Source organism: Rissa tridactyla, chromosome 4 (genome assembly GCF_028500815.1).
Source record: "Rissa tridactyla isolate bRisTri1 chromosome 4, bRisTri1.patW.cur.20221130, whole genome shotgun sequence".
NCBI lineage: Eukaryota > Metazoa > Chordata > Aves > Charadriiformes > Laridae > Rissa > Rissa tridactyla.
This window is the reverse complement of record NC_071469.1, coordinates 72,256,019-72,270,237: the sequence shown is the minus strand read 5'-3', so window position 1 is coordinate 72,270,237 and position 14,219 is coordinate 72,256,019. Positions and strand designations below refer to the sequence as shown.

The 14,219-nt window shown below is 47.4% G+C and overlaps 1 protein-coding gene across 3 annotated transcripts in view; it reads right to left on the bottom strand.

The window, feature by feature from the left end:
- EDC4 (enhancer of mRNA decapping 4) overlaps window positions 1–12,482 on the bottom strand; it is a 38,849-nt gene extending 26,367 nt beyond the window's left edge. For 2 of the 3 annotated variants that reach the window (XM_054199122.1, XM_054199121.1), the window contains exons 1-9: window positions 12,323–12,481; window positions 7,865–8,021; window positions 6,661–6,772; window positions 5,421–5,520; window positions 3,658–3,847; window positions 2,821–2,968; window positions 1,955–2,059; window positions 921–1,030; window positions 260–343 (exon numbers count right to left, since the gene is read on the bottom strand). In XM_054199122.1, coding sequence (XP_054055097.1) covers window positions 260–343; window positions 921–1,030; window positions 1,955–2,059; window positions 2,821–2,968; window positions 3,658–3,847; window positions 5,421–5,520; window positions 6,661–6,772; window positions 7,865–8,021; window positions 12,323–12,401 — 1,085 coding nt within the window. In that variant the 5' untranslated portion in view covers window positions 12,402–12,481. Of the gene's footprint in view, window positions 1–259; window positions 344–920; window positions 1,031–1,954; window positions 2,060–2,820; window positions 2,969–3,657; window positions 3,848–5,420; window positions 5,521–6,660; window positions 6,773–7,864; window positions 8,022–12,322 lie in introns of all 3 variants that reach the window. The other variant, XM_054199123.1, reaches the window with a different exon arrangement.
- Between the last annotated feature and the right edge of the window lie 1,737 nt (window positions 12,483–14,219).

Here is a 14,219-nt window from a genome sequence, read left to right as displayed (position 1 = left end):
CCTTGCTTTCATGGATTTGACACTAGAATTAAGGTCACTTATTTATTTCTCCACCACTGGAAAACTGACTGCAAAGAGGATGGGACTTGCTCCTGCCACAATGCAATTTTGGTTGGTTGGTTGGGTTTTTTTTGTTTGGTTGGTTGGTTTGTTTTGTTTTTGTTTTTTTTCCAAGTACAATGCAGTTATAAGGAACCCTCCAAAGGCAGAGTTAGAAGACACCACTAAACTTTGTCCAAGTACAGGATTGGAGACTTACTCTGGGTCTTGCTTTTTATGGTTGTCACAGAAGAGCAGGCAGGAAAGAGGCCTCCCATCATGGGGTTTCCACTCATGAAGACACCTAGGAAAGAATCAGAAAAGACTGAGTGTGCAGGGAGTAGTAAATAAGGAATACATAAGGTGAGTGCTGAACACATTATCCCTTGTCCAAAGACAGCATTAAGTCAGCAGCCACTAAGCGTTATCAGCTTGTAGCTGTTTACAAGCCTATATAAAATAAGGAGATTAGAGCACATACGGCCATAGACTGGCCAAAACCCAGAGAGTTCATGTGTTGATGTTTGGTTTGGTGTCTTAACAAGGGCACAATACACAAGAGAAGTCAACCTTGAGAAGAACAGCTCAGAGAAGCTTTCTGCATTTACAGGGACAGTGCAGAAGAGTTTGACTACAGCCTGTGCAAAGCACAGAACTCCTGCTTCCAGACACAGCTCTTCGGTTAAGTTCACCAAACCTTAAGCACGCGTCATATTCAGTGATACAACTCTTCTGCAACAAATTACTTCACAAACTTTCACCCTATATCTTTATAATGTCCTGAGAATGACCACTGCAGGTAATTCCGTAACAAGGAAACTGTCCCAGTCAAAATGCTGCTCTCTGTTCCAAGATCCTTCATTTTCTAACCCTCCAGTTACCTTGGCTCATCTTGCCCCTCAATATAGATCTGCCAGAATTTGACAAAACCATCATGGCTTGCTGTAGCCAACACAGTTCCATCTGGAGAAAGTGCTCCCTCGCTCAGGCACTAAACAGAGAGGGGGGGGAAAAAGACACAGAAAAGTGATTTCATAGCTCTTCATAGAGAAACAGTACTCTCTTCAAACAGGAGTTTGGCTAACAGTCTGAAAGCACAGGAGAGGTCAGAGCGATTTCCAACACACATGCCACCAGGTAATTTAACCCTTCACAGAAGAATTGACAGGACTTTTTTTTTTGGTTGTAATAATAATTAACAATCTTTTCCAGACAGCAAACTTAAGTACAATGGATTGCGCTGCTACTGTTCCCACCGTTACTCACGTTATGAACGGAGCTCATTTTGTTTTGGGATGTTCTGGCTTTTCACAATCATAATTGTTCCATCTCAGCAATACAATTACTTTATCATCATCCTGTTCAAGAAGTGAAATTGGACTCTTTCTAGTTGGGTGTTTTTGGTTTTTTTTTTCCCTAGATTTAAAATATCGTCTACTGGATAGTCAGCTGCAGTCCTGGTCCATTGTACTCACAAATTTAACTGTACTCATTATGGAAATCATAGAAGAATAAAGACAACATCGGGCTTAATTCTGCCCTTCTCATCCAGCAGTAAACCACTGCCATGTTAAGTGTTCCGTTTACCAGGAGATATAAAAAAAGAGTTGGAATACAGCCCAAGTTGTCAAACAGGCCCTTGGAAATACAGATGAGTTTTTTTTAAAGAGCCATTCTCAAAGCAAATGACTACACATTCACCTTGGCTCTTTTTAAACAAAGGTTACTCGCCAGCAGTGTGCGTACGTAGCCAGTAGGTTGTGGGTGATAGCGTGGATGGGTAAGAAACTGGGGTTTTTACCGCCAACTGTCCTAAGAACTGCAGCTCCTGAGACACTCTAACCCAAAGAAAACCTAAGTGATCTGTACTGACCATCTATGCGACGGCAGTAAAGAAAACAAAATAGGTTTATACCGTGCTGTGGCCTTTCACTACGATGAAGCCTTCTTTGATGCTAGGCACTTCCACCGGCCAGGAGCTGTTGTTTGTTCGGATAATGTCCAAATCCCACACCTCTGCCTGGAAAACAAACATGTGGGCACACAGGTTTATTTCTGCAACTACTGGTCTTATCTAGTGAAGAATTTCTTATATCCTTGTCTTATATCCTGACATACCAGCCTAATGGAAAGTATGGGACATAAGCCTTCCCGTTTAGGAAGTTCCACCTAAACATGAGGAGGAACTTCTTGACTTTGAGGGTGGCAGAGCCCTGGCACAGGCTGCCCAGAGAGGTGGTGGAGTCTCCGTCTCTGGAGACATTCCAACCCCACCTGGACGTGTTCCTCTGCCACCTGCTGTGGGTGACCCTGCTCTGGCAGGGGGTTGGATGGGATGATCTCCAGAGGTCCCTTCCAACCCTACCATTTGGTGATTTCCACACAATTTGGCCATTAGATGCTTTCGCGGTGCCCAGCTGTACATAAGTACAGGGACCTGCTCTCGGCAGTTGTAGTTGTGGCTCACCAAGCCCCTCCCCATACAAGTACTGGCTCAGCCTCAACAGACACATGATGCCTCTGGCCTGACCACACTATTTCTAGTGGTCCTCGCTGTTTAATGGCAAGTAGAAGTTATCACTTTCCATCCTCCTGAGGCCCAGAGAAAGATCAGCATGACCTCTCCTCAGAAGAGAGGAATCCCACATCTCATATTACGGGAGGATCCCCAACGTGCACTAGGCAGGAGCCTTTACAACTCTAACCATATCAGGCCTTTCCTTCATTAGATTCTCTCCCTCTAATGATAAGGACAATGTTTCAAAACTAGGGTTTCCTTACCCTATCCTCATGCAACAACGCCAACGTCTGACTTCCCTCTTCACCGCTCTCCTCGTTATCATCTGGGATGAAAGGGCACCAGATGATTCTTCGAGAGGTGTTCAACGGGGTATTGTCAGGTCGCTTGATGTTAACCAAGATCTCCTCTCTGATCACCATGGTTAAGAAATGTAACATTCTGGCTGCGTTACTAATGGTCAGCAATAACCTATTCAGGTTTGGTCCTCTGTTAAACACTACGAAACCTCCAGATTTTTTGGATCGCTGTGATTCAAAAAGAAACCAGGTAAAAGGATTCTGCTAAGAAAGCAGGCAAGCTAGTGTTCCTTCACTGTCGGAAGTGGTTAAGCTTACAAAAGTTAATAGAGTCTCATAATTTTCTCTTGCAGGTTGCAGACAGGGACAGGCTAAGCACAAGAGGAGCGCACACATGCATCATTGTGCAATCCACGCAACTGCTAATGGACAAATGAAATGATTTCAGCGAGCATCGCAACACTACCACAGAAAGGCCGAAAAGCTACCACGTTGCCCCAGGCTGAATGCTCTAGTCCACCCCTATAAATCACATCTTCTCATTGACTACCGTTGCCTGGACCAGAAGGAGCACTGAGGTGTCACTCCTAGAATTTCAAGCTACGTGCAATTTCGAGTAATGACTGTGCTGAATACAGGCACAGGTTCACCGATTTGATACTCTGAAAGGAGCAGAACTATTGACCTTCCCCCTGCAAGCTGCTGCTCTGGAAAGGCTAGGAAATGAATTGCAATTTTGAGGCTGCATTCACATCTAACCATTACACAAAGACTGGTATGAGGCTTATTTTGACAAGATACTGGATTTTTTCTTTATCCATAGCCAGGCGCCAGACAAAAAGGTTGCCAGCCTCATCCAGGCACGCCAGCTGGTTGGAGTTGAGATGAGCAAAAGCCAGGTCTGCCACACCGCCTGTGAATCCTTTCAGCAAGGTCCGCTCAGCAGTGCTGACACTCAACACCCGCACCATAGCGGAGCCGTTGCTGGCAACTGCAGAAAAGACAGAGGGAGAAGACACCATTTATCTATGCTGTTTCCCCACAGGGCTGCTTTCGCTTCCAGCGATCAGCATTTCCAGCACCCATCCTGCCATCAGCACACTGAAAACCCACCATCAACAGATACCATGTTATCTTAACCCCTTCAAGAACCAGGATACACACACAAACATCCACTGCACTTTTCAGCTTTGGTGCAGAAGATTGGAACGGCAGCATCAAGGAGGAGTCTGCCTGCCTTGTAAGGGGCAGCTTAATTCTCCATATCTTCTACAATTTCTTGAGCACCTCAAATTCTAAGTTGCTCTACTTAAAAAGTTGACAGAAGTCAACTTCTCACGATTCCCAGGATTATTCTCATGAAAGATGCCTTCATTAGATGCAAGGCCTAAATCTTTATCCCAGGCAGACAACAAAGCTACCAAACCTCCAAGAGCAACCTCCAGTGACAGTGAATTAATGTTAACTGCAATTTCATTTTCACTAACTAGAGAAAAGGAGTCACTGAGAGGCAGGTAGCTAAAATACATCTTCTTTAAGGGAAATGTAAAAAAACATAAATACTCACCTGACAAAAAGCACTGGTTTTTGGTTTGCATGACTGAAAAGAACATGCTTGAGACCATGCACATACCAAGCAAAGTTTGCAACTTCCCCATTTATGCAAACATCGCCACAATGCAAGCAGTCTTATGGAGACCCTGTTGTTTCCACTTCTTGATGCCCAAGCCAACCCTTAGCAGACCACTCAGCTCTCCATAGTGTTACTGCACCCAAGCTTTAATACCTTTAAAAAGGGTGAGACACCGTAAAACTCCTCTAAAATAACCTCAGCTGGAAAAAAAACCCCACAGAAACAGAGTAATAGATTTCATAAAAGGCCAGACAAACTGATGGGTGTTAGAACTAGGAAGAAAGTGAAGAGTTGATACAACCAAACACGGTGTGGTTGGTTATATGAGAGCAGAAAGAGACGCCGCAGATGACCTGGCGTTCATTTGTTTCACGTATGTTGTGAAACAGTCTTTCCCTGTGTTGCTCTGCTTTTTCTCTTCCTTCCTACTGCAAAACACCCTGCATCTATATTGCTCTTTGGCTCCTCTAAATTTAGCATTAAACTCGACTCTAAATTTATGCAAGCAAATCTATCACAAACATTTATCTGCTCAAATTACCACGGGGCTGTTTCTGTTCTTAGCTACACAGAAGCTTGTTTACTGTAGAAATATTTAATTAGAGGAGTAATCTGAACATCAGTTTACTGTCCGGTGAAACCAATGTAATCCTTCAACTTTTCCTCCATCCCCAGAGTCCTTCTCTTTCTTTTATTTCTAACTTCAGAATAGCTTTCTTTCTCAGTGGAAATTCTCCTACGCCACCAACTCTTCCCTCCCCTGTAGCTCCACCTTCATTTTTATTCCCGCTACGACAGCGCCCTGACCTGGGTATTGCAAGATGTGTTTCAATTATTGCCGGTTACCTTCTTCTGATGCAAACTTTGCCTCTTTTGGACATACACAGAGCAAAAGAATACAAATTACACCCAAGACAAGGAAGTATCTCACCTCTAATGGCATAAGCCAGGTAAGAGTTTGAAACAGCTATCAGATTGCCATAATAGTATTTCTGCTCCCAGTCATATCTAGCCACAGGCTGTATTTTCACCTGCTCAGGAGAAAGAAAACAAAACGTGAGAAATGACTGGAATTAACTTTTTCCTGGAACAAACCTGCCAAATATACAATTTCCTCTAGGGAAGATCTGTAATGCTTAATAGGAACCTGTTAGAAGTGGCAGTTGGTAAGAAGAATTGCACGCTGAATGCCAGGTAGCAGAGCCCTGAACATTCAAAGTTCTGGAGGCTGAAGAATGTTTCCTTCCGTTGCAAGGAGGCATGCAACTCGCTGAAATCGTCATGCTGCAGAACAAGACTCAACCCTGCAACTTCAGCAAAGCAGCCTTTACCTCTTTATTAGCACCGTGTCTGGATTCCCAGTTCTTGGAAACTTTTTCGAAATACAGAAACACATTCGCTGCAGGGGCAACTCACTTTTTAGTTTCAATACCGCTTTCCAAGAAACTGAGATTCCTGGTCCTATTTGGTAAGCATTGTCTTTGCAAGCAAAGAATTAAGAAATACTATCAAAGTTATGGCAGTGATCCTCCCTTTCATTTTTATCTCCAGTATTATCTATGAAAACCAATAACAATATAGTACAGTATTCATTTACAACCTCTGAGGTCCTTTAATTCTTTGCACATCAAGGAACAAAATGATACAACATGGAAAAGTGCCAAGAGGATCAAGACGAGAGTTCTCTCTCCCAATTATTAGCATTTGTTCTGAGCATGCCTTGGTACTCTGCTACAGCTCGAGTTCTGATCTCAGTGTGTTGGTTCTTCTGCAGCTCTGATCTGCTGGGTGGAGCCCTCAGCAGGACTGAAGCTAGCAAGCTATCAAACACAACCCTCCCTCTACAGCGAAGACCTTCCAGCGAAGAAACAAGCAGCAGGAAAAGCTTGTTTGTGAAGGAAGGGCAATTTCCCAGGAACCTACAGCTTAAATCACGGACTTATTCCTGAAAATCAGAGGATGACTTAGCCAGACTCTGGAATAACAGTAACAATCACTTGCAAGATACCACTCCAATTTTTTCCCCCTTGTTAAGCTCTTTGACAAACTTTTACGTAATTCTAAGCTCCTATAACACAGGAAAGAAGATAGTGGTTTCTATTTAAAACATACAAGCATGAGCTGATGTGTCTAAAAAAAGAGACCGAACCATGCTTTCTCTTGCTCCTTACCTTGTTACTCCCTCTGGCCTTACTGGTGATGCTGGAATCACTGCTGGCCACTATCTCCACATCTTTTGCTGATATCACTACGCAAGTGGAGCTGTCATCACCAGAAAGGCAGCTTTGAAGAAAAACAACGAGGGGAAAAAAAAAAAATCAGACAGGACTCCACAGGAAGAGAACACAGATATTTGCTATTCATAATTTTAACAGCAATCCAGAAGGACTGTCTGTGCACCTAGGAGGTTGGAGCTGAAAAACTGCAAACAGAAACTACTTGCCGTTAAGTGTCTCCCTTCCTCACGTGCCGCAGGTTTGAGAGCGCCAAATACCTGCTTAGTTCAACTTAAAAACCTCCCGTCTGTTTGACTTGAGCACACACCTACATTTGGTTGAAGTACCCAACATTGGAGGGTGCAAAGAGACCAAAGCAAACCAGTTGGACCTCATCAACAACAATGCACACCGCTCATGGCTCTCACAGCATCCTCCCTCAAAACTATGAGCAGAGAACCCAAACCAAAGCTATTTACATGAGCTCTAATGTTAAGAGTCAGCAGACGAAGCCAAGCATTACACTAATTAGACTGATGCAGACTTGTAGTTGTGGATTTGTATTATAACTCCCGTGACAAATCTAAAGTACCCTATAATGCATATGTTCTCTTGCATATAAGCAGGAAAACCCCATGTGCTGTCCAAAACACACCAATGTATACGCACAACTCAGCAAAGAGTTAGGTAGAAATCTAGCTCAGGATCATTTGTCCTGTTTCAAGTTCTGTAGAGAGAAATGCTTTGACAAGTGCAAGGTCTACTGCACTGCAAACTGGTATAAGTTACCTCTCAAGTAACTTGAGTCCCAGAAGGAGTCCAGCTGGAGGTCTACATGAGAACGTGAGGTTTCACCCAGAGCCCTGCTAATCCATCGCCATCTTGACTTACAATGTCCGCCAAGTGATCAGTCCTGCTCCCCTTCTCTCTAAACAGCTCTGACGATATTCTTCAGCTCCTGAGCAGCAAGGATGGCAGGCTCCATGCATCGGCCTCACAAAAGCTACAAAAAGCTCTGACCAACCGTATGGACTCATAACTGTCACCTGAACTCAACGTAAAACTCACTATCGGATTCACAGAGTGCTTGTCCAGGCTCACCAGAACTAATTTTGAACTGTTTTCTATTCACTCTCAGACTTTTTTCAACAAGACTTACATGACTTGCTTCTCCTGCAGGGCTCCCAGAGAAATGCTGCGATGCACTGGCTTAGCCAAAGAAGGTCCATCTCCGGCCACGATGGGATCTGGCACCAGCAGTCCATTCAGGTCTCCATTATACGAATTTGACGGTCTCTGGTTCTCATTCACTGAACCTAGCGAGAAGCATAACCAACTGTGTACAACATGCATTTAAAAGAAACAGTGTCACGTGAAATACACTACTTCCAGATGCTTTTTGTCACGTTCTACTGGTCTATCAGGTAGAATACGCTGAATTGGTTGGGAAAACTAGTCTTCTCCAGAAAGGATGTGTAAGAGACTTCCATATAAGAAACTTATCTCCACATAAACAAGTGAAGTCATAGCTGTTTTCTTACACAAGCAATCCCAGCAGACCAGAAAAACACCAAAGAACAGGTTCAGGGAACTTACCAGGTTTAAGGATCAGAAAGACTAAGCTGGTAATTCAGATTTACTGAATCAAGTGCCAGACCAAAGGGTTCTTGAAGGATCATTTCTAACCCTCATGCCTGCAGAGAGATCTCTGAAGCCCAGCAATACGGTCCTCAGCTGCAACGTTTGGGGTTGGCTGGAAATAATACATTTGTTACTTTCCAAAACTGGCTTCTGACTGAGACCCTACCTCAAAGTCCAGATGTTTGAGTAACTGAGCTATGAAACTGTGCAGCTGTGCCTACAGGATTCCCGTAGTTTTCCCTTGGTCGACTAGTCACATAGAAGTTTACAGCACTCAAGTTTTGCATAAAGCAACCACTTGTTCAGAGCTTCAAGACTGCATGTGCCCTGCCTTCAGATATTGGACCTAGCACAAGCTGGCTGGTGGCCTCCACGCTTTCCGAAGGCTTTTAGAAGAGGACAGATTAACAGGGAGTGACGGAGACTCTTCTATATTGCTAGCAAGGTAAATCATTGACGATCCCCATTGGAGAGGAAGCCCACTCCACCCGCACTTACACATCAAAACACCAAAGTCAAAGCCTCTCATCTCAGCAAAATCCTCGCTTGAAATTTTCACTGGTTTTGAAAACTGAAATTTCGTATACTGTTGCCAGGTAACAACTGCAGCTCAGCTCGTGCAAAATGGCTGCTCCCAGGACCAGAAGCTCCACCGTTACTAGCACACGTAACAAACCTAAACATAACCGTGGGCAAGAGGAATGTCCTCTGAGCGCCAGGCAAGCGTTCAGTTACCAAACAGGGTTCAACGTATCCGGACAAGCGCTGCTGCCTACAGAAATACCTGCGACCGTTATTCGTTTGCCAGCAGAATATTTAAAACTTGCCTGTTGTTAAATCAGGACACAAAAAGCCCGTGCAGCGACAGGGTATCCCGATGCAGAGACCAGCTGGGCGCTCACCTCAGTTTACCTGCGCTGCATGAAGAAACCAGCAGCACAAGGAAACTTCAGCCACCAAACACATCTGTGCTGCCCTTGCTGCTCTTGCAAGATTAAGATGCACCTCTTATTCCTACAGCACATGGTGGGTGCTTGCCCAGTTGCAGCAACTTCCATCGACTGCAATTTATCCTTTGTGCCCGAAAGCAGGAAAATACTCACTACAGAAAAAGCATCCAGGCTGCCAGAGAAAGACAACGCAGTCTTTGCTCTATTTGCAGCATCAGGAGTGCCTCACGTAGGTATCTCTGCTCTCTTACGGACAGCAGGACAGTGATGTTCACTCCGTGGGAAAGGGAAGGAGGAAACAGTCCCCAGAGGCTGACGGGCATGAGAAGAGCATACTGAAGTTCAGGAATGGGGCTGAGCCCATCACTGCCTCAGTGGGAGACAGACAAGCACAGGTGCTGCCTGCACACAGTCCTGAAGGCACAAAAGAAGGGAAGAGGCTCAGTGTTTAGCAGGTATGCGAACAAAACAAAATATTAACCTAGACTAGCACTAGCCGTCAAAGGGAAAGCAGCGCGATTGTATTCATTACCTTTCTTTTTAAAGGGTGGGTAAGCAGGAACAATCAGAGCTGAGACACTGAACTGTTCCTGCTCACACCAGCACCTGCACCAGGGGATGCTGCATTTACTGAACAGAACACTCCCCTGATAAACGTCAGGATGAGCAGGGTGAGCCCACGTAACTCCTGGTTACCAGCAGAGATGTCAGCACAAATTGCAGGATTCTGCCCACAGCCCCTGCAGGGACTGTCCTCCACAGCAGGCTGGCATTGGCGGCCTGTCTCCCTGCCCCAGCTGGGAGCTCCGTGTCTTGGTCATGCAGCTCCCCCTTGCTGAGGGGCATTAAAAAAAGGGGCAAGGGCTGCCAAAGCAACGGATGACGTTTGCCAAAACTGGGAGAAAACTGTGTCAAGAGAGACTGGAGTGGTGGATCGCATTTCCACAATCACCAAAACCAGCAGAACTAAAGACGCGTTGTGATACCTGTGAACTCTTTAGAGCAGGGAGTATTTCTTGTCCCCTGCCTGGACAGCACACAGAATAACACATTGCTGCTCATAGCTACGTGCACCTAGTACTGCAAAACTTTCTTAGCAGTAATAACCTCAGAAAGCAGCTACACTAGTCTCTGCTGGGTATTAAAATCTGTAAGTGAAACCTGGGGTATAACAGAAACTAGAACTAGAGAGGACTTTGACCACAGCAACTTTATGCCAAGCAAGACTAACCCTATGCATACAATTCATAAGGCCGCTTCTATGCTCTTTCAAAAGCCTTGAAGGATCCCTCAGTTTCCTTTTCCTCTGGCATCCTAACAGGATTTTCAGAGGCTTTCAGTTAACAGACAAGTACTCTTGCACTTCACTTTAGCTTCTCCTGTTCTTTCAAGCCTACTTGCTACTATCCAGGCAGTGATTTCTGCTGAGATCAACAACACGTTCCTTACGGCTTGACTTACTGTCCATTTGCTCCTCTTCCTCTCAACTGCCTTCTTGTGCACTAGAGTTCACAGAGAAGGTATAAAGACAATGAATAGGAAAGAAGAAAAATGGAAATAAACCATACTCGGTAAACAACTCCTTTGTGTCAACCAGCAAGAGAAGCTGTTGCAGGGGAAAGTCAAGTCAGCTTGAGAGAACAGAAACAACTCCAACCGCTTCCCAACCATGACACATCCTTTCAGGGCAAAAACTGCTGTGAAACAAGCGTTCCCCACCCCTGCACTGAGTTCTGCTTTCAGTCTTTCAAGTACAGAGTGCTGCTGCACTGTGAAGGAAAAATGTATTTTCTTACAAGCATTATAATCTGGGAGTATCCAAGTGCTCCAGAAACAAGAGAAACTACTTCAAGCAATAAGAAGTTTCTCTGTAGATTGTAAAACTAATGAAGCTGGCTTCCTGTAGGTTTGCGCCATCACTCCATATGCCTCTACAGCCCTCCCACAACAATCCTGCATCCAACCTCTCATCCTTTTGGCCAAGCAAAAGGCAGCACACATGGCAGTTGCTTTGGAGGTAGCACATTCGTACTGACTCTCAGGACACTTAAAAGCTATGATGTTCCTGCTTTTTCCTCAACAGGAGCACAACACGGGCATAAATTCTGTCCTCTACCCAGAGGCTAAGTTTTTTCTGCAAAATATTCATAGTCTCAGGCACCTTCAGACCTCATCAAGTTTGAGAATGGCTCCAGGGAGACTTTATAGTAGCCTTCCAGTATCTGAAGGGGGCCTACAAGAAAGCTGGAGAAGGACTTTTTACAAAGGCAAGCAGTGATAAGATAAGTGATAACGGCTTCAAACTGGAAGAGGGGAGATTTAGGTGAGATCTGAGGAAGAAATTATTTGCTGTGAGGGTGATGAGCCCCTGGCCCAGGTTGCCCAGAGAAGCTGTGGCTGCCCCATCCCTGGAGGGGTTCAAGACCAGGCTGGACGGGGCTTGGAGCAACGTGGTGTGGTGGGAGGTGTCCCTGCCCAGGGCAGGGGGTGGCACTGGGTGGGCTTTAAGGTCCCTTCCAACTCTAACAGTTCCATTATTCTATGGCACTGATCTGAGAGGCCTGAAAGCCTCATCCCCTGAGCCCACACATCCTTAACATGGCATGGAGACTCGGGCAAGGATGCGAGTGCTCTTCAGTTCTCAGCAGCGATACATCTCGGATAAGAGGTGCCCAGAGACCCACAGCAGCAGCGAGCTCTGGGTCCGAGCTGCTCCGGCTCAGCTCAGCGACAACAGTCCCCTCCCGTCAGCGGGGTCCTTCCCGGCTCCTCTCCTCACCCGGCCGGCGCGCACCTCCCTGCCGGGCCCGGGCAGGGCCGACCGGGACCCCCCGGCCCCGCAGCCAGCGGAGCGCGATGCCACCGGCGCCCGCAGGGAGACGGGCCCAGCCCCGAAGCGCGGCCGCCTCACAGAGGCACCAGCTGAGGAGCGTCCAGCAGCCCCGGCCCGGGACGGGGCCCTGTGAGGCGGCCCCGCCCCGGCCAGGCCCCGCCGCCGGCGGCCTCCCTCGGTCCCGGCCCCTCACCTCCCGGTCGGTCCAGCTTGAGGATGTCCCGCAGGTGCTGGGTCGCGTCCTCGATGTCGATGCTGGAGGAGGAGGCCATGGGGCCCAGCCCGCTTCCCGCCGCCCGCACAACCGCCACCGCGCTGCCCCTGCCCGGCCCGCCGCCCACGCTTCCGCCTCCGGTCCGGGCTTGCTGCGCCGGGCGGAAACCGCCGCCGGGACGGAGGGTTCCGGGCGCGGCGGGGGCGGAGCCGGCCCGGCACCGGGCGGCAGCGCCAGGACTGGCGGCACCAGCCCCCTCCTCCTGCCCGCGGGAACGGGGCTGCGCCGACGGGCCGCCCGCCCGGGCGCTGAGGGGGCGCTGGCGGCCGCAGGGGCCTGCACCGGCCCCGGGGCGCATCGTGTGGGTAAGAGCCCTGGCCTCACGGCCGGCGTGAACTCCCGCTGGGGCCAGAACCGTGAGGGGAGACCTGAGGTCCCACTCGTAAAGGGTGTTTTTTAACGTCACGCAGCCACCGGCCCTCCCTCCACGCAGGAGACCCCGGGGCTCAGTCTCACACTTGCGGCAAACATGGGTATGGAAAACAAGAGTTAAGAGACAGCAGATCTGTTTGCATGTATCAGGCCTCAAAAGCGTGTCAATAATATTAAGCAATACTGATTTAGACACTGCGGTGTTTGTCTCCTCCGGCTACACTGACAGGAGTGACGGGCTGTGTGGAGAGAGGCAGGAGAAAGAGGCCCAGAAAGATCTACGTGACCCAATTTCAGGGGATAACCGCTTTGAACTTTCGATGGCCTAAAAGAATCTCATTTCAGATAGTTTTTAAACCAACACCTGCCACGCGTATCGTTCCTTGAGCCTGACTTTCAAGCAAGCTCTCTCTTGGCATATTGAGCTCATTATTCAAGGGACTACCCCGACCTCAGGGACCAGCCCGGGTTCATCAGCCAGACCTATTCTTAGATCCCCCCTCCTCTGCCAGGCTTCATTTAGAACTGGAGCTACAGCAGGAGGATCCTTGCTTAGTGGCAGCCACACCAAATGAACAAGGGTTCTACTGAAAGAGCTAATCTCTTCAAGGGATGAATTTTGAGCGTGACTTTTGCAGCACAGGAGCAGCGACAGGAAAACAGCCCTGCATTTAACACGGGGAATACAGGAGAATGCTGCAATGCCAAACAGGAGGGCCCTAACATCAGCTGCCAAGAAAGCTCTGTTCCAATTCAAGCACCAGAGCAGCGGGATTTGAGAACCAACCAGCATGAGCACAGCCCATCCTGGGCTTTCCTGAAAAGCCTCAAGAGGAGGAATGCCAAGTTTATACACTTCAAAAGCCCAGCAAGGTGTGCTAAGCCCTTGAAAACTGAGGCCTAATGGCTTAGTCAGGTCTGAAGGTAAAGCGAATGGGATTCTGCTCCTGTGGCATGCTGGAAAAATGAATTTAATAAATCCGTTTACTGGTGGAATACCGCCACCTCCAGGGTGGAAGACACATGACAGCCCACCACGTTGTAAAAACCAGCCCAGCTAAGGCAGTACTACCAAGCAGCTCAAGTTACAACGAAGGGATGCTAGAAAAACAGACAACACAGAGCAGGGCCAGGGCTTCAGAGCAGCCTACAAACTCCAGGACGGTGCTGGATTGACAGCCCACGTGTCTGCTTATGAAGAAAATACAGCATCGTGTTCAGTTTTGAGGGTGAACGCAATAGGTATCGTGAAGATTGACTACAGGCTGCCATGACCAATCATCATTGTGTATGATTTACGGCATTTGCCTTGGTACAATAGAACAGCTGGGAACTAACCCGTCAATGTTAAAAACTGAGCTAGAAGTCTGCATTATAAACGCTGCTGAGGAGGGGAAAACGTTGTATGGCCAAAGGCATACCTGAACTGCCTTCATCAGTAGAA